General features: G+C 40.4%; 1 protein-coding gene across 1 annotated transcript in view; it reads left to right on the forward strand.

Moving 5' to 3' along the window:
* Nucleotides 1-203: 203 nt before the first annotated feature.
* The window catches only part of slc9b2 (solute carrier family 9 member B2), a gene marked incomplete in the record, with an annotated part of 29,081 nt that continues 4,090 nt past the window's right edge, over nt 204-25,194 (forward strand). Inside the window, 12 exon segments of the mRNA NM_001100259.1 lie at nt 204-420; nt 7,364-7,374; nt 8,971-8,992; nt 10,379-10,505; nt 11,980-12,157; nt 13,214-13,384; nt 14,741-14,883; nt 15,167-15,294; nt 18,596-18,771; nt 20,709-20,815; nt 22,177-22,326; nt 22,798-22,906. Of these exon segments, the coding sequence (NP_001093729.1) occupies nt 10,389-10,505; nt 11,980-12,157; nt 13,214-13,384; nt 14,741-14,883; nt 15,167-15,294; nt 18,596-18,771; nt 20,709-20,815; nt 22,177-22,326; nt 22,798-22,906 (1,279 nt within the window).

Genomic DNA, 25,194 nt, shown 5'->3' on the forward strand with positions numbered 1-25,194 from the left:
TTGAAGGTACTTATATTGAAAGATAAGGGAAACCTTAGGCACCAGTCAGTAATCTGAACAGTAAACCTTTCCCTCCCGGTTTGACGCTTCTCTCGCTCCGCCCTGCACTCCCCTATGGCTAAGGAGTGGGCGGTATTTATGTTTAATAAACACGCCCCTCTGCTCTCCATTGGATGCCGCCAGCAGCCTCTCTGCTGGATTATAGAAATTCATTCACCGGGTACTGGTCCCAATGATACGCACTGATGTCTCTGGGATGGAGCGCGTAATTGTGCGCCCCGTGTGATTGGGAAGCCGCTCCTATTGGCCATTCAGGCTGAATTGGGCCTCGCTGGTTGCCAAGAGGCTGAGCTGCTTCCATTCCGAGTGGCCGTCCTGCTGCTGCAGCGCTGTGTATGGTAAGCCTGTGTATGGGAAGCGCCTGAGATGCCTGAGATGTACGTACGGCGCTTGTGCTTTTGTCACTATTTTTAGCCAGGTCAGCAGGGATGGTTATTGCAACATGTGGCTGTGTCTCTCATGTCGCCACCGAGTAGGCAGGGGCTGGATTCTTCTGCCTGTCTTACTATCTCACCTTCCCTATGACAAATGCTCAAATACAACTCCTGACATACCATAAACAAGGGGTTTTGTAATAGTTGCATGCTAAACATACTCAGCCTCTAATATGTTATTATTATCACAACTGAGCCGGTACATTGTATTATTCAGCAGGAAAAGGCAGAAGTGATTGGTCATTCATGCAGAGTGGCAGAATACTTACCTTGCTTGATCATATGACCACCAGATACACTGCTGGGGTTCAGATACACTACATAAAATCAAACTTAATTCCAGTCTCATTCATTGAGTGTGTTAAGCTGGCCATACACGCACCGATACTATCGTACGAAACCTCGTTTCGTACGATATTCGGTGCGTGTATGGCATGTCGGCGAGTCGACCGATATCGCAGGAAGCTGCTGATATCGGACGACTCGCCGATCGGGCAGGTTAGAAAATTTTGATCGGGCGCCATAGAAGGCGCCTGACCAAAATCTGCCGTCAGGGCTGAATCGGCAGAAGGAGGTAGAAATCCTGTTGTTTCTGCCTCCTTATCTGCTGTTTCAGCCCTGACTGTGTGTGGCGGATCTTACGATGTTTCGTGCGACTGATGGTCGCACGAAACATCGTTAGATCGCCACGTGTATGGCCAGCTTTAGTATTAAGTGATCTTCTGTGCAACCTGCTGACACAATTTGGGCAGAGTGAAACTGGAGCTTGTCACAGTGCCCCAGAGTGAGGTGCCACTATTCTGTTCATTTCTGTGGAATTTTTAAGGGAGTATTTTACCCATTGTTAAAGACAGGGGGGGATTTCACTAACTGAGTAACTATGATAAGCTTCAGTTTCACAGTTTCAATTAGTGTTTAACTGATTTTTTAGTAGACTTAAAGGACAAGGCGACACAAAATATAATTTTTTGCCCAATAAAAGAAAACAAAATTCTAAGCAGCTTATTACAAATTTGTTATGATTTTTGAGTTATTTGTATATATAATTGCTATTAAAAGCAGTGCTTGCCTGACCTTTTCTATTCTCTGCCCTGGTGGCTCAGACTGTTGAAACAATGTAACACAAGGCAGCAGACTGACAGACTTTACTTGCTGGAGGAAACTGACAGTTGCACCATTGTTTAAAAAGTACCAGGAGTTCAGCAAATGTTGCTTTCAATAGCAATTACATTTACAAATAACGTTTAAAGCACTACAAATTTTTAATTATTTCATATTGGAAAATTGCTTAGAATTATGTTTTCTTTTATTATGCAAAAAATTATTTTTGGGGTTGACATACCCTTTAAGTTATGGTGATCTAAATTACGGAAGGACTACTTACCCAGAAAACCCCAGGTCCCAAGCATTCTGGGTAACAGTGTCAAATACATAAATCTTTACTTGGTGTGAAACATGAAATAGAAAAGTCTCCAATAGTGTAATTACATTTATTAGGACCAAAATCCCTGGCTACTCACAAGCATTTAGTGAATTTTGGTTTGGGGATTACAGTGTTATGAATGGACACACATATGGGTCGGAGGTAGGGTTACTACCCTCTTCTTCAAAAAAATACCAGCCTTCCGCTATTTTTATTTTCTTCTGTATTCATTTAACATTGATATTGAATTTTTACCAGCCTGTAAAATACTGGCCAGATGGCAACCCTTGGTGGATAAGGGCTAAAGCAGAGTTTAGGACAAACTGGTGGTCTAAATTTAAATCTAATGACAGTATTTCCACAGAATTATTAACAAATATCATTGCTCATTTGCTGACTCCCTGCACTCCTATCGCTACAGCAGCGTCATGATCTACTGACATTGCTTTGGTTGCAGCAGGGTAGTTGATGCTGATGAAACTTCTAGATAACCATTTTAAAGATACAGCAGTGAATATACTTTACTGAAAATATTTAGTGAGGCTATAGCTAGTGTCAAATATGTGTAGGGACCCATAGGGTTAATATGCCCCTATGGCTTTAAAGGAGAAGGCAAGGCAAATTTTATAAATGGTACCATTGCATAGTGCTAGTATAGATAAAGAAAAACGCTACACTTTGGGCTCAATTATAGTAAGAGAAACTTATAAAATCTTACTGTAAAGTTTCAGCGTTATCTAAAGAATGGCGCGGCCATCTTTAAAGTTGTATGCCCACTTCCTCTCCTTCGGCGTCTTTACTGCGCATGCGCAAGCTTCCTCCCTCCCCCCAGCCTAGGCGCGCGTCCTTCTCTGCGCATGCGCTTACTTCCCTCCCCCCTAGCCTAGGCGCGCGTCCGTGTGGGCGCGCCTCGTAACAGATCCCAGCAGCGCAGGCACGGCCGGCTCAGAGGGTGACGAGGGGGAGCGCGCCTGCTTGTGCGCGCCCACTGCTGTACCACATTGTGCTTGCGCCGCCTCATTCTTCAAGTCCTCAAGTCTGCAAAGTAGCGATGCATCCTGGGAACTTTATTTACACAGCTCGGCGTTTTTTTGTGCGGTTTGCCTGCAGTACATCTAAACCTTCAGTATATGGGGAGACTTAAGGGCACCGTTGAAACACTGGATGGTAAGCCTGCATTTTAAGATTAAATGTTATGTAGCCTTTCCTTCTCCTTTAACAGCGAGACCACTCCCTTGGCACTCTTATACAGTGCTTAGAAAAGGGGTGGGTCTTCCTCTTTGGCTGCATCTAGTGACTCAGGTGGAAGTTCACTGAACCTGGGATCAATAGGGCCCCAGTAAAGCCTTCTACCCTAGAGTCTAGCTCTAGTGAAGTCAGGGAACAGGGACCCCGTGAATGAGGAGTAGTAAGTATCAGGATAATTTATAAGAGCACTTTCTAGGAAACTGAGACAGTGAGATTAAATAGAAAGAGCAGTTTCTAGCTCCAACCAGGAGAGATTAGCAGGAAGTATTCTTCCCTACAGGCACTGTTGCCTTAGAGCAGGACCACAGTTAAGACGCAGGTATCAGGTCAGTTTCTATCTCTGATCCATAGTCGCCTGTGAGGGATCCTTGGCTGCTAAGGGACACCCTGAGGATACAGATACTTGGCCAGGCTACTTTCCACATGGAGGCCCTGCTGGTTGGTGGTCCTTACCTTCCCCACCCTCTGCTGAGGTGGGCTAAACCAATGGACACCATATTTTTCTACTTGTTATTGCTATAACCCCGTGGATCATTGTCTTGGACAATAAACAAGTTATGTTCTGGTTTACCACAAAAGAACCTTCTGGCGCCCATTCTTTTGTTTGCTTGCACACAGCCTAAGTGAGTTGTAGTTGCACTACACTCCAAGAATATTAACACATAGTGAAAGCCCATCTGTCATGTAGAGTCCTATGTACCCCATGCTCTAAAGCCTATCTAGCCGGTATTTTCTGTTGTTACAGTCAAACAGGGGTTACATATGCTTGAAATGCTTTATGTTTTTGCTTTTGAAATAGCTAACCAAGAGCTCTGAAACACACGCTTATTTCTGCCATTATTATTGTATTCTGTTGTAGGTAATGTATTAGTAAAAGGTGTGGTGTATTGTGCCAATATACACAGTTAAGATTTGCATGTAATATTTACATAAGATATATGAGTTTCATTGTAACTGAGCACTCATTGCCTTGGAAACACACTAAATTGTATGCCAACAGACCTGCTATAGCCTTATCCAACATTTTCTTTTATCAGAAAAACACAGAGGTGGTGTGTTTGAAGTTGTGAAGTGTGTGGCAGACAGAATTCTAAGGGCTCTGGCACACGGGGAGATTAGTCGCCCCCGAACTACCATGCCTCGCGAGGCAACTTCGGCGATTTGCCATCCCACCGGCGACTTACATTTTCGCTGGTAGGATGGTAGTTCGGGGAGATTAGTCGCCTGTGACAAGGGAGATTTGTCACGGGCGACTAATCTCCCCGTGTGCCAGAGCCCTTAGGGTGAAGACACATAGAGCTACTAGTAGCAGCTACTTGTTGTGGCTACTAAAATAGACAATGCTACTCATTTAATGATAATTGTCTGTATGTGTGTTTTAGCAGAGGCAATTCTTAGTAGGGAATTTTCTGGCGTTTAGCAGCCGTGAAAAAGTAGCTGCTACTAGTAGCTCCATGTGTCTTCACCCTAAGGGCTCTGGTACACGGGGAGATTAGTCGCCCGCGGCAAAACTCCCTGCTCGCGGGCGACTAATCTCCCCGAGTTGCCTTCCCCCTGCCATCCCACCGGCGAACATGTAAGTCGCCGGCAGGATGGCAGACGCGGCGGGGCGATTTCGGGAAATCGCCGAAAAAGACTCGCGAGTCTTTTTCGGCGATTTGCGCGAAATCGCGCTGCCGCGTCTGCCATCCCGCCGGCGATTTACATGTTCGCCGGTGGGATGGCAGGGGGAAGGCAACTCGGGGGGGTTTAGTCGCCCGCGAGCAGGGAGTTTTGCCGCGGGCGACTAATCTCCCCGTGTACCAGAGCCCTAAAGGGCCACTGTATACTTATGGATAGATTTACTTTTCCTCATAAATAGTGATGGTTCCAGTAAATCCAAATAGATCAGAAAACGTCACTACAATAATTAATACATAAATCAGATTGGATTGGATCTGATTTATACAAGTATCATTTGAATGCACTTCACTGCCACTGCACCTTTCCCTGCCAACAATGTTGCTCGCATAAAAAGTAATTTGGTGCCAAGCATGTAGGAGCTACATTTTCTTTTGCTAGCACTCGTGCTCTGTAGAGAGTTGCTCTCCCCGCTGTACAACCCCCTAGACTAGCTTACCGGTCTGTCGCATCCTCTGCCCCCTCCAATGGCCCCCACGATGACCTCATAGCACAATGACCTCATCAAGACGTGCCTGCTGCATGGGGTATTTAAATCCAGCCCCCAGGCGCCTACCCCTTACTCTTGGAGCATCGTGAAGCCTTCCTGCAGCCAGCTGTGGTCTTCCAGCTGTGCTGCCTTGCCTGCCCCTAGGTAACATTTTTGCACTACTATTTACACATACAGCACTCGTAGGGGCACATTCATTAAAGTACAACAGGTCCGAATACAAAAAATTTGTATTTTTTCTAAAGTTTACAACTTTTGCATATTTTCTGCAATATTTTCGTTAATTTGCACAACTTTTTCATACTTTGCAACAATTTGTGCAACAAAATCATATTTGTTGCAACGAGTACAAAAGTTTCGGATTCATTCAAGCTTCAGTATCGTGACTTTCCTTGGACCAGGTTGGAGCTGCAGAGTGCCATTCAGTCCTATGGGAGGCTTCCAAAATCATGCACAGAAGGATCAAAGTCAGAAAGGTTTTCCCGCCGTTTACGATCGTTTGGTTACAAAAATTGCGTAACTATCGGAGCGTACCACCATATTTTTGCCAAAGCACGACGCAACTTTTTGCAAAATTAACGCACATCAGAAATTTGCGTATTTAATCTGAATTTTTCTTAAACATACTTTTTAATGTCTGAATTTCATACTTTGATAAATGTGCCCCTAATTGTACATTTTTTGCTAATTTTACTCTTCTTTGCAGTTTTCACTTTTTTTTTTTTTTTACTTCGTTTTGCAAGGCATACACTTACACACACATACACACCTTTTGCAAGTGTGCACATGTACATATTTTTTACTTTGCTTTTATTTTATTTTCCATTTTTAGCCTTGCTTTTACACACTCTGTTTGATCAGTTTTATTTTATATTATTGATTATATTATTTGTTTCATTGCATTTTCAGTTCTGCATTCTACTTTTACTACTGTTTTCAGTTTTGTTTTGCTTTTTACTACATTTGATTGCTTACGTTACTTTTATTTTGTTAGCAATAATGTCATAATCACTTTGTTCTGTTTCACTGCATATTCAGTGATTGTATTGCAATTCTAGTTTATTGCTGTTCATTCTAGTTTATTCTAGTGTATTGCTGTTCATTTACTGGCTTTTGCTTTTTCTTGCTTTTTCCGAATTGTTTCCTGATTCCTGTTGATCTTTATTGTTCTGAATTTTCAGTTTTGTTTTTTCTCTTACTTTTTTTATTGCTCGCAAAAGTTTTATTTTGCTAGTGATTTGGTATTTCTTAGGTTATTAGGTATTGTTTTTTCTATTTTATTGCATTTTTAGTGATTTTATTGACTTGGTTATTCAGGTGTGGTTCTGTTCATTGCTTGTATAACGGTCATATCTTAGTGTGACTACTGATCAGGTATTCCAAACTGAATCATACTAAGTAATCAGTGATCAGTTGTTTTATTTTGAAGTTGTTGATTTATATTTTATGTGGAATTGATTGTAATTTTTATAATATAGTGAAATAGATTTGTTTGCCAGAATGTTCCAGGGAGTTTAAGGGGTTAGGCTCTGTTGTCTGCTAGATCAGTGCTGTTCAACTTCTGCGGTGCAGAGGGCCGGAATTTCTGTCGCATACATGGTGGAGGGCTGCTAATGGAAGCCAGTTTTTTTGCGACTCTCTGCACTAGCGATCTCACCGCCCCCGGACCCGCTCCTGCGCTCAGAAGGTAAGCGCTGGGGAGCGGGGGGGTGGGGGGGCCGCATCCAGGAGCCGCCTCAGGCGGCGATATGTCCAGAATTGCCCCTGGGGTCGAGGGCCGCATGTGGTCCGTGGGCCGCCAGTTGGACAGCACTGTGCTAGATTGTTAGCTTTCCTGACTAGTGTATAGGGCTAACATTCTTTTGAGTTGGTCATGGATTAAGGAGTTCGGGGGGGTGGGACTAGGGTGTATATTAGTTTGAAAATATTTTGTTGGCAACATGGCTAGAAAGTTTTTATTCAGTTGAAGAGGCTGCTGCACTGTGCAAGGCCTCTAGCTCGGAGGAGTTCAGTGACTGATTCCGAGTATGTGCCCCCTGGTCCAGAGAGTCTAGGTGTAGCAGGAGCCCATGGAGGTAGAGGTTATAGGGCTGATGCTGCAGCTGGAGGAGAGACTGCGTGGAGGCCTGCTTGTAATTTTCCCCTTAAGAGTTGCCCATTTACTGCAGTCGCTGCCGTAAATGCAGACGATGCCTAGAAACCGGTATCCGCTACTGCTCCGGTTTCTGCATTTCAATAATAAGGGCTCTGGCACACGGGGAGATTAGTCGCCCGCGACAAATCTCCCTGTCCCTAATCTCCCCAAAATGCCATCCCACTGGTGTTTTCTCTCAAGGCAACTTCCGCGATTTCAGGGAAATCGCGCCGCCGCATATGCCATCCCACCGGCAATTTACATTTTCGCCGGTGGGATGGCATTTCGGGGAGATTAGTCGCCATTAGTCGTGTGCCTGATCCCTAATGCTATGGCTGTACCCCCTGATGAGCCCAGCCATGACAGTCTGCATAAATTGAGGCCCCTTATAAATAGCCTGTCTGTTGGAGAAGTGTATGTGGAGAAGTTTATACCCCCTCCCAAAGTATTTGTATAGATGGATCACTTCTCCCCTTCAAAGGGCGCATGAAATTTCAGCAGTACATCCCAAGTAAAGGTACCCATACACATGTGCGGATCTTCACCCAATATCGGGGAACATGTAGGCTAATTCGATCGTTTGGCCCTAGGGCCAAACGATCCAATTATAATGGCGGCAATGGCACAGTCTGTTCGGGGACCGCATCAACGAGCCGATGTGGTCCTTGATCCAACTGAATCTTTTAACCTGCCTGATCGATATCTGCCCAATTTCAGGCCAGATATCGGTCGGGTATGGCCGTTGTTTCTGCCCCTACATGGGCCGATAAGCTGCCGAATCGGTCCAAGGGACCGATATCGGCAGCTATGATCAGCCCGTGTTTGGGGACCTTAAGCATGCCCGCTATAGGATCACATTCTGTAAACTGTGCAAAACAGTTCGGGGTACACCAGCTATTTCATGATTTATGAAGGCAAGGACTCCCAGTTAGACCCCCCTGGTTGTCCCCTTGATTTGACTGTCGGTGGCAAAATTGTATGGAAGCTCATCACCCCACTTTTGGGCCGAGATTACCACTTATATGTGGATAACTTTTGCTTTTGTATCCCCCTGTTTATAGCCCTATATTCTTTGGATTCTCCTGCCTGTGGCACCATAAATTGTACCTGAAAAGGACTGCCCAGGGATCAGGTCTACCAAAAACTGAATCGTGGAGAAGTTTATGCCCTAAGAAATGATGAGCTTCTTGCCGTAAATTATTATGACACAAAAACTGTATTAATTTTTACCACAATCCATGATGAGTCAGTAACTGTGGTACAGAGAGTTGGTAGGCCCCCTAAGACTAAACCCCTCTGTAGCAGGGAATACAGCAAGTACATGGGTGGCTTTGACAGAACTGATCAACTCCAACATTATTACAACACCATTAGAAAAACTAAGGCCTGGTACAAAAAAACTGGTATATACTTGATTCAAATGGCCCTTTGAAATTCATATGTTGAATATAAGGCAGCAGTACCAGGCCCCAAATTATGCTATTTTAAATACCAGCTGTAGATAGTAGGAGGATGCCTGAGATGCCCGGTAGTGACAGTGTGGCCTGATTGATTGGGAAGCACTTTATTGATACGTTTCCACCCACACCTGGCAAAGCATTTGCCCAGAAAGCTTGCAGAGTGTGCCGCAAAAAGGGTATAAGACGAGATACACGGTACTACTGCCCTAAGTGCCCTCGCAACCCCGGGTTATATTTCAAACCATGTTAAATAAAATAAATAACAATATAGAAATATACCATACTCGGCTGCACAATTCAAAGGGTTATAAATTGTAGTGCACTGATTGAATTTATAATAATTATTGGCATCCTGCTCTGTGCAAAATTAATATAATAGCCTTATGGTTTATGTCAGGTCAGAATTTTATGTTGTGGTTAGTTTGGGGTTTTTCTTTACCTAAAATGTCATGTTAGGTTATGTATAGCACTGGAGGATGTAGCCAACTTAGGTGTTAAATGACGGACTGGGTCCCTAAAAATTTGTGGCGCGTGATGGTCATGATGATTCATCTCCCCTGGTGTCCGTTGTTTTTTTACTGACGCCTCATAAGCTACTAAGGCTATTTGTATTTCATTTTAGGTTTTACTAGTGTACAGTGGCCTCCCTGGAATTTTTTTTTTTTATTATTATTTTTGCACAGTTAGGGTTTTTGTTTGCAGTTGTGAAAAGAAAGTTATAGTTTGCTGGTAGATGGGAGTTTGCATTTCAACACTTTATGCTAATTGCTCTTTATTTGATCATTGGGGTGTCTTCTGGACAAAAAAGTGGGTTACCAATACATTAAAAATACTTTCTTCTTTATTTGACTTTTTTAACATATTTCAATCAAAAAATTTTGTTAAATCTCCAGAAAAAGTTCAAATTTTTGTTACAATGTTCAAGCCCAATTCGTTCTGGAAAAAACATTTTATAACATGTTTTATTTCATGTAGGTTTTCTTGTCAAAAAACAAATGTAAAAAAAAAAAAAAAAGTAAATGGAATGAGTACAAAATGTCTAAAAATGGCTTGGCAGTAGATGGCAGCGGATAGCACTTTTGGGAAAAATTGGCTGGCAGTGAAAATCAAATCCACTTGAAAAAAAACATTTTTTTTGATCCCAGCTATAAAATTGGATACCTCAGTCTAGTCAGTCATTTGGGGGTCGAGGGATTTCCAGGAAGGCTCAGGTAATAAATATGCTTGCACAGTTTCAATGGTCATATTCTTAGTTCTTATTCCTGCTGGGGATAATAATAGAAGCTGTAGTACTACAACAGCACTTGAATTGCATGTTTATGTTGTAGACTGAAAAATGTTAAAAGAAGCTTGTCTGTCTGTCCTATTATTAGTCATGTATTTGTAAGGCCTGATCAAGTCATTTGTCTTAAAGGTGTTTGTATTTATGAGTAATGTGTTGCTCCACAGGTCTATAGGGATGGAAGATTCATTATTTAGTGTGGATAAAGCAGGACCGGGCAAAGATGCTTCTGCTGCGAGTGCTGATTGTAACCATATGGTAGCTGAGGATGGCATCATAACAGAGCAACATAAGGTACTTTGGAACTGACAGAACATAGTTACACATGAATATATAAAAGTTATATTATATAGTTTAAAGGGGTTCTAAACACATTTGTAACCCTGTCCCACTGCACCCCCTATTTTTTAAAAGAAATTGCAGAAAAAAATAATTATTGGTGCAAAAAAATTAAACAATGAGAATTCTACTATCCGAAAGCTTCAATATAAATGCAAAAAAAATCACCATTTGGATTGAGAATGCTGATTCCCAGTACTGTGTCAGGCATCTTGCTGTTATCTCACATATATTATTGTATAATTTTTTTCATCATTATTTTACACTGTACAGGTGTGGGATCTGTTATCCGGAAACCCATTATCCAGGAAGCTCCGAATTACAGAAAACCTTTGTCCCATAGAGTCCATTTTAATCAAATAATTCAGATTTTTTTAAATTGATTTCCTTTTTCTCTGTATTAACAAAACAGTACCTTGTATTTGATCCCAACTAAGATATAATTAATCCTTATTGGAGGCAAAACAAACCTATTGGGTTTAATTCATGTTTTATTGATTTTGTAGTATCAATAAGATATAGGGTTCCAAATTACAGAAAGACCCCTTATCCGGAATACCCTTGGTCCCAAGCATTCTGGATAACGGGTCCTATACCAGTACTACAACAAGTGTTCAATACTGGTAAAACTGTTTATTGCTTCCAGTTTCAGTTACAGGAACAAAAAACGTTAAGCCAAATTTACACAGATGAGCTGGGATTCTCATTGGAGAATTTTATTTATTTTTGATGCAGCTGGCTCTGGAGAGTGTTTTAAAAGTTTTATTGTAAGAACAACCCTGATGTTGCTGGACTACAGCTCCTAGCATGCTTTAACCTTGATTATATGTTACATTACTTTGGTATTTGTAGTCCAGCAACAGCTGAGTAAATCTTGATTGTGTACTGCAGTGCAGCAGGATTTATTTCTCAGACAAGTAAATAAATATTTTACCTTTTTCAAGATGTTCTTTTTTTCTAAGCCTGATTTACAAGTGCAGTGCAAACTGCAACAATTTTACAGAATTGCAGCATAATTCTGGGCACATACTAAGTTGTGTCTGCTACAACTTACACACAGTGTACCAATATGGACTAAAGTTAGCATCACTTTTGGCGTGACTTTCAGATTGAAGTCTTCCAGCTTTCCCAAGGAGGTTTGTAGTGCCAGCAAAGCACATAAATCAAAGTGTGTATGGTGTGTAGTGCCCTTTCCAGCAGAATAACAGTTGTAGTTGCAAAGAAGTGAATTCATGTGCCATTCTTTTATTTCACCTCTGTATAATTAAGAAAGGAAAGAAGAGTTGATTATTAGGTCTCGCAATAGTAACAAGCCAAATTATTTAGCAATAAAGTAAGAAAATACTATAAAGTGAGCAAGATGGCATTTTGATCACATTATGCAGTATGCCAGTAATAATGAGTAACATGTTTTATGTTTACTTTCTAGGAAATACCTCTAGTGGCCTTGAAAGTGCCAGATGGACATGCACCCATAGATGAATGCGAATTGCTCAACAGCGATGACCAGCTGCCTAAAGCATCGCAAAACCAGACCAACATCTGCATGAGGATAAGGGCATTTGCCTGTCCTCCACAAGGATGTTTCTCTTTGGCAATTACAAATGGTACTTCTACCATTAGAATTTATTTGAATAATAAAAACATGTTTTTGTTGTTAATGAATGGGATGGCAGCTTTGATCTGGCTTTATATTAGCAGCCAATGAAAAGAGAGGTAATTTGTGATCCATTACATGGGATTGACGGCAAGTGGTTTTAGATGCTAGTAAGTGTATGAACATGTGCTTTTCAATATCTTATTACATGGATATTGGTCATCACACAATTGCCAATTTGATTATAGTACTCTTTCATTGCTAAGACATGCAGTAATAGTGCTGTTACCTTTTGACATTATCAGTTCAAATCTATAGTATTTATATCAAGAATACTGTACAGGTATGGGATCCCTTATCCGGAAACCCATTATCCAGAAAGTTTAACAGAAAAGTCGGCTTTTAACTCTACTGCGCACGCGCCGACCGCTGGTATTTTCAGAAAGGAAGGAGGAAGCGCTGCGCTCCAGGTACCCCGGGCTGGTGCTGTTTTCTCCGTACAGGGGCACCAGCCCGGGGTACGAGGTAAGCGATTAAAGTCACTTGGGGGTGCCTAACATTTTGGCACCCCCAAGTGACTTTGCCTTTCCTTCTCCTTTAAGTCATTGAGATCCAAATTGCAGAAATATCCCTTATCCGGAAAACCCCATGTCATGAGCATTCTGGATAACCGGTCCCATACCTGTACTCCTATAGTAAAATAGGAGCACATTATTCTACATGTTCCATATTGGAGCACATGTGACACAAGACATTGAACTCCAAGGACTTTTGTGAGTAGTGTTGAAGGAAGAACGTTCAAAGTTTGTTTCAGGTCTGTTAATCCCTAGCAGCCTATCAGCCCAGTTAGAACAGTACTTGATACTATATTTTTATGTTGAATACTGACTGTAAGTCTAGAATCTCCATTGTAAGGCAAAGCAGAACAGTTGTTTTGCAAAAGAAAATAATAACCACGACATGAATACTAGGAAATAAATATCTTCATTGCAAAACATAAAACGAACTCTGAAAACATTTTTTCCAAAACTAAACTTTATGATGTCACTTTTTTTTTTTTTAACAGTTACCATGGTGATATTAATTTGGGCCGTTGTCTGGTCTATAACTGGCCCTGAATGTCTGCCTGGAGGAAACCTTTTTGGAATTCTAGCTCTTCTCTTTAGTGCTGCCCTTGGGGGCAAACTTATTAGTCTCATCAAGATACCAAGCCTTCCTCCTCTGCCTCCTCTCCTTGGTAAGAAAGAACTCTTATTTTGTTTTAAAGGGATTCTGCCATGATTTTATAGATGCACTTTCTATTTTTAAATAACAAAATAACACTGTTTGTATAGCAAATAATTCACTCTACCATTTAAAATATTATTCTTGAACCAACAATGTGGATTTTTTTTTAGCTTTTAGGAAGAGCCAGCGCTACACATTAGAATTGCTTAAGGTCCCCATACAAGGGCCGATTGTAGCTGCCGATATCCGTCCCTTGGACCGATTCGGCAGCTTATCGGCCCCTGTAGGGGCAGAAACGAGGGGCCTGCCTGACCAATATCTGGCCTGAAATTGGCCAGATATCCATCGGGCAGGTTAAAAAATTCAGTTGGATCGGGGACCGCATCGGCTCGTTGATGCAGTCCCCGAACCGACTGCCCCATTGCCGCCAATATAATTCGATTGTTTGGCCCCAGGGCCAAATGATCGAATTAGACTACACTCTCCCCGATATCACCCACCCGTAGGTGGGGATATCGGGTGAAGATCCGCTCGCTTGGCGAGATCGCGAATCTAAACACGTTTAGGGACCTTTACAGATAACCTATTGTTTCTCCTACTCCCATGTAACTGGAGGAATCATGAGCCAGACTTGGATTTTTAATTATTGAGTGCTATTCTCATATCAGGTAGCTGCTATCTTGCTACCTTTCCATTGTTCTGCTGATTGGAGGCTGAGGGGGTAGAGGGAAGGGGGTAACTTGTAGTGCAGCAGTAAAGTGCAGCTGTAGCACCCTGGGGAATGAAAAATATGGCTAGCCCTATGTGAAATTTTAAAATTAAATATAAAAAAATCTGTTTGCAAAATTAGGAGTTTTAATTCAGATTCTGCAGGAGAAGATCTATTAACTGATGTGTTTTGAAAACACATTATTATTTCCTTAAGGTTCTTGTGATTAGTTAAATGCATGCTTAAACATGATAAAATATCTGGAGATACCTTGGTCAAATCTTTGATTGAAGGCCTAATAAATCTATATTTTTTTATGGGCCTAAGTAAGTATATGAATATTTGTATGAGCCCAATTAGATTTTTCCCTAGTCTGTGACATTTAAGAAATAATAAGAACATAGCAAGCTTCTGCATATCCGTATAACTGGATTATTGCAGGAGATGATTAGTTTGCTAGCACACTGGTTGTTTTTCTCTATACCTATGTTGAATATAACTGCGATTTAAAAAAAATAAATGCATATTGAGTTCTTTACTTCTCAGGCACAAGGCCTCTTAAATCTGAGTGGCATCTTGTCTTGTCGTTCATTTGTCAGTTTTTTATTCCAATGTTTACAACTGAAATTAAATATGTGTTAACTCTTTCCTTTTTAGGGATGCTGCTAGCTGGTTTTCTTATACGAAATATCCCTGTAATCACAGACCAAGTCCAAATTCATCATAAGTGGTCTGCAGCTTTGAGAAACATTGCATTAGCCATTATTTTGGTACGAGCTGGTCTTGGACTGGACCCAAAGGTATACATAGTTCTTTCACTTGTGTGGAGTTATGTAATAAAAGGCACTAAGTTTTCCCAGAAGCAGTAACCCCATAGCAACCAATAAGATGTTTTCTTTTAAGCAGGTGACTAGTAAATGCAACCTGCTGATTGGTTGCTAGGGGTTACTGCTTCTGGGCGAACTTAGTTGATGTCTCACAGTTCTCTGTACTGTTAATTTAATTTACTTGCAGTACAAATAAAGGTGAATGTTTAAGCTTGTAGATTAACAGTACCAACATTTTGTCCCTTTTCTATTGCAGGCTTTAAGAAAACTAAAGGCAGTCTGTTTACGCCTTTCCTTTGGTCCCTGTGTTGTAGAGTCTTGCACAGCAGCAGTTGTCTCCCATTTTATAATGGGACTCCCCCTTACTTGGGGATTTATGCTGGGGTAACACATTTTCTTTACTTGTCTTCACTGTCATCTCCAAAAATATGAGGTTAGGTGCTTACATAAATAATTCACCTTTCCAAAAGCATAAAGTTTGTATCTTTGTCATATTCAGTCTTGGATGTTTATATATCCTTACTTACTTCTTGCTTCATCCTGCTCTAATAGTTGAGGAGTTAAGCAGATATACAGTGGCTTGCAAAAGTATTCGGCCCCCTTGAATTTTTCCACATTTTGTCACATTACAGCCACAAACATGAATCAATTTTATTGGAATTCCACGTGAAAGACCAATACAAAGTGGTGTACACGTGAGAAGTGGAAGGAAAATCATACATGATTCCAAACATTTTTTACAAATAAATAACTGCAAAGTGGGGTGTGCTTAATTATTCAGCCCCCTTTGATCTGAGTGCAGTCAGTTGCCCATAGACATTGCCTGATGAGTGCTAATGACTAAATAGAGTGCACCTGTGTGTAATCTAATGTACAAATACAGCTGCTCTGTGATGGCCTCAGAGGTTGTCTAAGAGAATATTTGGAGCAACAACACCATGAAGTCCAAAGAACACACCAGACAGGTCAGGGATAAAGTTTTTGAAAAATTTAAAGCAGGCTTAGGCTACAAAAAGATTTCCAAAGCCATGAACATCCCACGGAGCACTGTTCAAGCGATCATTCAGAAATGGAAGGAGTATGGCACAACTGTAAACCTATCAAGACAAGGCCGTCCACCTAAACTCACAGGCCGAACAAGGAGAGCGCTGATCAGAAATGCAGCCAAGAGGCCCATGGTGACTCTGGACGAGCTGCAGAGATCTACAGCTCAGGTGGGGGAATCTTTCCATAGGACAACTATTAGTCGTGCACTGCACAAAGTTGGCCTGTAGAGTGGCAAGAAGAAAGCCATTGTTAACAGAAAACTATAAGAAGTCCCATTTGCAGTTTGCCACAAGCCATGTGTGGGACACAGCAAACATGTGGAAGAAGGTGCTCTGGTCAGATGAGACCAAAATGGAACTTTTTGGCCAAAATGCAAAACGCTATGTGTGGCGGAAAACTAACACTGCACATCACTCTGAACACACCATCCCCACTGTCAAATATGGTGGTGGCAGCATCATGCTCTGGGGGTGCTTCTCTTCAGCAGGGACAGGGAAGCTGGTCAGAGTTGATGGGAAGATGGATGGAGCCAAATACAGAGCAATCTTGGAAGAAAACCTCTTGGAGTCTGCAAAAGACTTGAGACTGGGGCGGAGGTTCACCTTCCAGCAGGACAACGACCCTAAACATAAAGCCAGGGCAACAATGGAATGGTTTAAAACAAAACATATCCATGTGTTAGAATGGCCCAGTCAAAGTCCAGATCTAAATCCATTCGAAAATCTGTGGCAAGATCTGAAAACTGCTGTTCCCAAACGCTGTCCATCTAATCTAACTGAGCTGGAGCTGTTTTGCAAAGAAGAATGGGCAAGGATTTCAGTCTCTAGATGTGCAAAGCTGGTAGAGACATACCCTAAAAGCCTGGCAGCTGTAATTGCAGCAAAAGGTGGTTCTACGCACACCCCACTTTGCAGTTATTTATTTGTAAAAAATGTTTGGAATCATGTATGATTTTCGTTCCACTTCTCACGTGTACACCACTTTGTATTGGCCTTTCACGTGGAATTCCAATAAAACTGATTCATGTTTGTGGCTGTAATGTGACTAAATGTGGAAAAGTTCAAGGGGGCTGAATACTTTTGCAAGCCACTGTATACCCCAATTGCTAAGAGTTTATGGGTTTGTGCAACCCATTATGATGCAGAATCCACCATTACTTAATACAAATGAGCCAACCACATACATGTAGCATTTGCTGAATTAATCACATGTGCCTATGTTCTATGACAGCCATGCTGGGGGTACAGGTGAAACAGCTGTAGAGTGCACATCTTTGCTGGCTTCCAGTATTTAGCGCTGTTTAGAAGGTGACTGAGGTCTATATGTTATGTTTTATAGAAAAGAAATCTTGCGTGGTTCCAGAAGCCATAGTCATAGGAAAGCATTAATTTATTTATTAAGGATTTGCTTTCCACTACAAACATGAGTATTGCAGTGAGTTATATAGGTGGGTAATTTAAATTTAATTTAAAAATAAATTAAAAAAAAGAATACATTATAATAGTAGTCATTTTTAAAGAAACTTTTGTTGTTCTATTGAACATATATATATATAACATTATAAATGTTTTGAAAAAAGTAACATGGCAAGTTTACAGTTCAGGCAGGCCGGATCAAACCTTAACAGGACAATGTACCATTGTTTTGTTATGAAAAAAATAGTTTGCAAACAAATTATGCAAAAACAATTCCATATTGTTATATATTGGTCCCAAGTTGGCAGCTAACAAGCAATGTTTTACTAGTGTGTATTTTAATCATCCTTATATAGTGGTCACATATTGTTCAGCACTTAATGGTGCAGCACTTTAATTACTGATGTTAGTTTGTGGGTGTAATACAATGTCAGTGTCAACTTGGATTCTTCATTTGTGAATACAGATTCAAAATGGCTTTCCATTCTGTTTAGGGTAGGTTCTTTTTATTACTGCAATCCCCAATTTAATTTGGGTCCCCTAAGAAAAAGGTTAAGAGTTGGCAGAGTGGAGTATCAAGCTTTTCTTTGCTTTCTGAAAAACATCATGTGTGCATATTGGCTTTACATTTGTTGGAATACTCTTTATTAGAATATTTTTTTTCTTCAGTGTACCTTTTAGATTGTAAGCTCTTTTGTACAGGGCCATCTTTACCTCAAGTATTTTTTATTGGTTGTTTTGTATGTTTTGTTGTATATTTAATGTATGCACACATTTATTGTACAATCCTGCAGAATATGTTGGTGTTTTAAAAATATTTGGTAATACAGGTATGGGATCCCTTATCCGGAAACCCGTTATCCAGAAAGCTCCGAATTACGGAATGCCCGTCTCCCATAGACTCCATTTTAATCAAATAATTCAGAATTTTAAAACTGATTTCCCTTTTCTCTGTAGTAATAAAACAGTACCTTGTAATTGTGCCCAACTAAGATACAAATAATCCTTATTGGATGCAAAACAATCCTATTGGATTTAATTGCAATTTTATTGATTCTTTGGTAGACTTAAGGTATGGAGATCCAAATTACGGAAAGACCCCTTATCCGGAATACCCTTGGTCCCGAGCATTCTGGATAACGGGTCCTATACCTGTAATAATAATCTTTAGTGATGTGCTTGATGAAGTATAAATATCCTTGTTTTTTTTCTTTGATATTTAGCTTTGTCTTGGGAGCTGTATCTCCTGCTGTTGTTGTCCCTTCTATGCTAATTCTACAAAAAGAAGGGTTTGGGGTAGATAAAGGTATCCCGACCCTGCTCATGGCAGCTGGAAGCTTTGATGATGTCCTGGCAATTACTGGCTTCAATACTTGTTTGGGCATGGCCTTCTCCTCTGGTAAGTTCCTCACACTACTAACATTTCTTAACACAGTATATAACATCTGAATGCATACAGTTTATGGCACCAGCTCATGTCTACATTCAGATTCAAAGTATGCCCTGGCATTTCAGGTACATTGAGGTCAGAATCACAGGCCTAATGAAAAGTGATGATCATGATGTGATGAACATGCCAGGCTATGACCACTGCATACATATTTGGAGTTAGCAGTAGATTAATTATTCACACACTTAAGTAGTTTACCATAGTGCAGTGCACCTTCTGGCACTCTTTAATTTTCACATCTGAATGATGAGCAAGTTGGGGGGTAGGGAGAGAAATGCCTACATGCCTTCCCTCTCTTGCCCCCTCGTAAATGCAGTGCAAACCCGCTGCTTCCTAGTAGAATTAAAGGGCCCGTTTCATTGCTTTCTTTGTTTGGTACAGTAAGTTCAATATAAAAATACAAAATTTGTAGCCATTTACTTTTTTGGATTTAGTTCTGCTTTAAAAGCATTAATGAATTAATGATTTTAAAGCAAAACTAAAACCGAAAAAGTAAATGGCTACAAATGTTGTATTTTTATATATAGTAGAACTTACTGTACCAGCCCAGAGATTCAGCAGCCCTATAACAGTAATGATAAACATATTTCAATTTGTCCTAAGCATTTACCCATATTCTGATCTTGTTAGGCCATTATTTTGAGTGTTGGTGACACTGTACATATAGGGGCACATTTACTAACCCACAAATCCGAATTGGAAAAATTCCGATTGGAAAACGAACATTTTGCAACTTTTTCGTATTTTTTGCGATTTTTTCGTCGCCGTTACGACTTTTCGTAAATTGTTGCGACTTTTTCGTAACCATTACGACTTGCGCAAAAAGTCGCGACTTTTTCGTAGCCGTTACGATTTGCTCGTACATTGTCTCGACTTTTTCGTATTGAGCGCTCGTAACCGGCGGGCAAAACTTTCAGACTTTGCATGATTTTGGAAGCCTCCCATAGGACTCAATGGCACTCTGCAGCTCCAACCTGGCCCAAGAAAAGTCACGATACTGAAGCTTGAATGAATCTGAAACTTTCGTACTCGGCGCGAAGGCTACGAAAAAGTCGTAACGCTATGAAAAAGTCGCGACATTTTGTGAAACAGTTGTTATGGCTACGAAAAAGTCGCGACAATTTACGAAAAAATCGCAAAATACCGATCATTACGAAAAAAACGCATTCGGACGCCTTCGGACCGTGGATTAGTAAATCAGCCCCATAGTGTACAGCAGCTTTGTGCTGCTGAAACCAAAGGGTCGCTGGATATCATCAAATTGTTAATGGATAGTTACACACATCATAAAAGTTGATGCTACGGAACTGACTATTAATCAATTTTAATGCAGTATGTATATATGTACTGGATTCTATGCCATTATGTAATGTGGCTCAGAATAAAATAAATAATCATCTCTATGTTATGTTATATTGTGTACATACATAATTATTTACTCTGTATATAATGAGTTGGTCCCTAAGTTCGGGCAACTGACAGCAGCCCTTAGAATGTGCTAGGAATCAACAGAAAAGTAGATGGAGGGTTACCAGGGCATCTTCACTGTTAAATTGCTGATGTAGACTTAATCTGGTACACAAGCTGATACAAAAGTCCAAAACAGAAGCTACATTATCTGTACCGTAATTCTTTGTTGTTCTTCAGTTTACCTTCATCTGTTTCCAGCAAGCTTATTATTTGCTTAAAATGGACTTCACATAATTTGGTGCTTTATGGATAACAGGTTTCTTGATATAGTATCGCATACCTTTATTGATTTTTTTTCCTGCTTTCAGAGCTGGTTTCAGCTTTTGTGCATACAAAACCACCATCTTTAATATGATTTGTGTTAATTTATTACATGTCATTTATAACTGATCTTGGTGATCACTTTCAATGCTTAGGCTCCACCCTTAACACCATTGTGAGGGGTGTACTGGAAGTGGTGGTTGGCATAGCAGCTGGGCTTCTCTTTGGATTTTTTCTTCATTATTTTCCAAGCAAAGACCAGGTAAGAAGAAATGACATTAGATACATTGGCTGTGCAAGAGACAGCAACCCTAATAGCACTCTAGGAAACTTTCTAAGCAGACTTTTCTAAACAGTGTCGGAAACTTTGGCTGATGGAGCAAAAAGACAAAATTCCTTTCTTTGCTAGAAATGTCTCTTCTAGTGCAGTGAGTGCCATTTTGGTCTCTGCACTAGTGATGTGAGCATGAAAAGCACAAGCAGGGTCAACTACCTCAGACAGCAGAGGTTCAAAAATGTCCCTGAGGCAACACATAGTCACATTTGTGCCAGATTGTTACATATTCTTTTCTGGCATTAAACAGCTTTATTTTCTGTGGGGCTGAAGTCTAGGATGGCAGTATTAAGCTGGCTATACACACACCGATAATATTGTATGAAACCTAGTTTTGTACGATATTTGGTGCATGTATGGCAAGTCGGCGAGTCGACCGATATCGCAGGAGGCGATTGGGCGCCATAGAAGGCGCCTGAGCAAAATCTGCCTTCAGGGCTAAATCGGCAGAAGGAGGTAGAAATCCTATTGTTTCTACCTCCTTATCTGCTGTTTCAGCCCTGAACGTTAGTGGCGGATTGAACTATCTTTTGTGCAACCGATGGTCACACGACAGATCGAAAATCGCCACGTGTGGCCACCTTTAGAAGAGAGTGGGTTATGGGAGTGAAGTATTCAAAAAGTGACAGAAGTTATTTTTAAGACAATATGCACTACAGTAATATGACCTGCAGAAAGCTAAGGTTATTATTGCCTTATTATGCACAGCAGGAGTATGTTGTATCAGTGTGGCATTCTAAGCATTCCTGTGCTAAGAGGACATGCCCTGTTGACATTTCCCTTGTCAAGACATATTGTTATAAATACATTGCACTTATTTTATATGTAATAGTAAGAAACTGCGGAATTTTGGATTCAGAACATTTGCTTTAATATGTGTAGTGGGGTGGTGGCAAATAGTGGAAATAAAGTAGCGGCAGTAAAGATTTGCTCCATATATGTCGGCACTGTATATCCCACTTTTGGCACTGCTGTTTATGGCACACAGAGAATGTGAGAATAAATGTTTAATATTTTATAGTTTTATCCATACTGGCTTCTGTTTTTCTATAACACTGGACATACACATAAAAATCTGCTCATTTGATAAGGTCAACAAACAGTAGATCTGCCCAATATGGCCACCAAAATGCCAAATCGGGATGATCTGATTTGTACCCCTGGCCAACTATCATGTTATAATAGGGGCTATGGAGACCTGTTGGCAGGACTGCATCAGTGCATCACAAATAACAATGGTGACAAAGTTCAGACAACATTTGATTGCAATTTGATATTTTTTCTCCTAGGAAAATCTAAAAGGGAAGAGATCTTACCTTATTTTGGCCCTGTCGGTATTTGCTGTGTTTGGCAGCTTGTATTTTGGCTTCCCAGGATCGGGAGGACTGTGCACACTTGTTATGGCTTTTCTAGCTGGAATTGGGTGGTCAACTGATAAGGTAAATGGAGACAGAAATGGTGTAAGGCTGAAGACACATGGAGCTACTAGCAGCAGCTATTTTTTCATGGCTATTAAACGCCAGAAAATACACTGCCATAGACAATACTAAAAATTGCCTCTGCTAAAACACGTAGAGACAGTTATCAGTAAAAGATCAGCATTGTCTATTTTAGTAGCCACGACAAGTAGCTGCTAATAGTAGCTCCGTGTGTCTTCACCCTAAGATGGAAATGTGTGTTGAGATCAAGGGATCTGTTTTTTTATACTTATATTTGAACTATATGTCAGTCTAAATTCCCACCAGCCTTCTGTACCCCTGAGATCCCCAGTTGCCACTGAGTCTGCTGTCTCTGTTACATCCGGTAGTTTAAAAGTTATTACATGATAAAATCCAAGCAAGCATTCTATAATTTATATCATAAATTGAAAAATATCCATAAATCTCATTCTTCACTTTTTTCTTTTGCAGACTGTGGTTGAAGATATTATAGCTGTCTCTTGGGATATCTTCCAACCATTGCTTTTTGGTTTGATTGGAGCTGAAATATCTGTTGCATCACTGAAACCAGAGACTGTTGGTAAGTCATAGGTCAGGAGGCATGCAGAGGCATGTTTTAGTGAAACAACATTCTATATTATAGGATCTATAAGATATATTACCCTAAGAATGCTGAGTTTAAAGAGAAGTTTATCTGTAAAGGAACAGTAATACCAAAAAATGAAATTGTACTGGTACATCTATTGTGCTTGCTTCAGACACACTACTATAGTCTAGTTTATATAAATAAGCTGTTGTATAGCCATAGAGGCAGCTATTCAGTCTGAAAGCAGATCGAACATAAGCTCTGTAAAAAACAATGGGCAATAGTACAGTACCTTATGGGGCACATTCATTAAAGTATGACAGGCCCGAATACAAAAAATTTTTATTTTTTCTAAAGTTTACAACTTTTGCGTATTTGCTGCGATGTTTTCGTTACTTCTTTTTTTTGTTACTTCTTTTTTTGCTGCAACGAGTACGAAAGTTTTGAATTCATTCAAGCTTCGGTATCGTGACTTTCCTTGGGACAGGTTGGAGTGCCATTGAGTCCTATGGGAGGCTTCCAAAATCATGCACTGAAGGTTCAAAGTCAGAAAGGTTTTTCCGCTGTTTACGATCATTCGGATACAAAAATTTTGTGACTATTGGATCGCCATTCGCCATCGACCGTTTCAATATGAAAATTTCAAACCTTGCGGATCGTATGTACGAAATCTTCGTATTCAAATGAACGGAATTTTCGTGACTTTTGCAAACATCAGAAACTATCGGATTTTGTGATTTGGATTCGTGCTTTAATTAATCTGGCCCTATGTGTTAACATCTCAGTTGGTCTTTCATTTATTTTTCCTTTACAAATGAAAATATGACCTGATTGTCAGGCCAAGCCTACATTTTGACCACTACCACCTTACCCACACTCGCGGTCACAGCAAAGTGGCAACAGAGGTGTAAAAACTGGACAACACAAAGAAGTTTGAAGAAGAAAGGTTAAAAAACTTAAAAAATGAACAGATCAGCACCAGGCAGGGAAAGGCAGGGACTGTACAGTTGCATAATTTCATTTGGATGATTTCAATGATGATTTTGTTTGGTTTCCATGCCAATGCTTGCATACTCTATCCATGAAAAAATCAGGGAAGCACGGAAGCTTCTATTAGTATGCAGTCCTCTGCTTGTCATAATTAATCTATCTCATGTCCATTTATATTTAATTTGCCCTACTGCCAGGTATACAGAGTTCCAAAATATACTCATTATGAACTATTTGATTAAGCTGTGACCATTATATATAGACTTAAAGTGACTATTTATACAGTGGCTTGCAAAAGTATTCGGCCCCCTTGAACTTTTCCACATTTTGTCACATTACAGCCACAAACATGAATCAATTTTATTGGAATTCCACGTGAAAGGCCAATACAAAGTGGTGTACACGTGAGAAGTGGAACGAAAATCATACATGATTCCAAACATTTTTTACAAATAAATAACTGCAAAGTGGGGTGTGCGTAATTATTCAGCCCCCTTTGGTCTGAGTGCAGTCAGTTGCCCATAGAAATTGCCTGATGAGTGCTAATAAAATAGGCCCTTGATCCAACGGGAAAATCAAACCTGTCCAATGGATATCAAACCTGCCTCCTGAATTGGCTGGTTAGCTTGGTTGATTTTTGATCAGATATTGGTTGACCTGGCCCATTGCCTGGCATCATACAGAAAAAGTTTTGTTCTCCTAGGGGCAGATTAATCCCGAAATGGGAAAAATTTGGATTAAATACGATAATTTCTGATGATCAGAAATGTCACAAAAATGCTTACGAAAAAATCGTAAGTCGCAATAATATCGTATTTTCGATCCGAAAGTCACGTAATTTTCTACCTTTCTGACTTTGATCCTTCTGTGCATGATTTTGGAAGCCTCCCATAGGACTCAATGGCACTCTGCAGCTCCAACCTGGCCCAAGGGAAGTCATGATAGCGAAGCTTTAATGAATCCTAAACTTTTGTACTTGTTGCAACAAATACGATTTTGTTGCACAAATCGTCGCAAAGTACGAAAAAGTTGCACAAATTAACAAAAATGTTCAAAAAATACACACAGTTCGAAAACTTAGAAAAAATGATTTTTTTTTGTATTCGGAATCAATCGTAGTTTGATGAATGTCCCCCCTAATGTATACTCTTAGGGCGAAGACACACGGGGCAATTAGTCGCCGTGACTTTGGTTGTGGCGACTAATCGCAGCAACTTTTCTTGCATAGACTAGAATAGAAGTCAGTGCGACTAACCGTGGCTTTTCACTGCGCGGATTAGTTGCCGCAAGTT

The sequence above is a fragment of the Xenopus tropicalis genome, chromosome 1, assembly GCF_000004195.4.
Source record: "Xenopus tropicalis strain Nigerian chromosome 1, UCB_Xtro_10.0, whole genome shotgun sequence".
Taxonomy (NCBI): Eukaryota; Metazoa; Chordata; class Amphibia; order Anura; family Pipidae; genus Xenopus; species Xenopus tropicalis.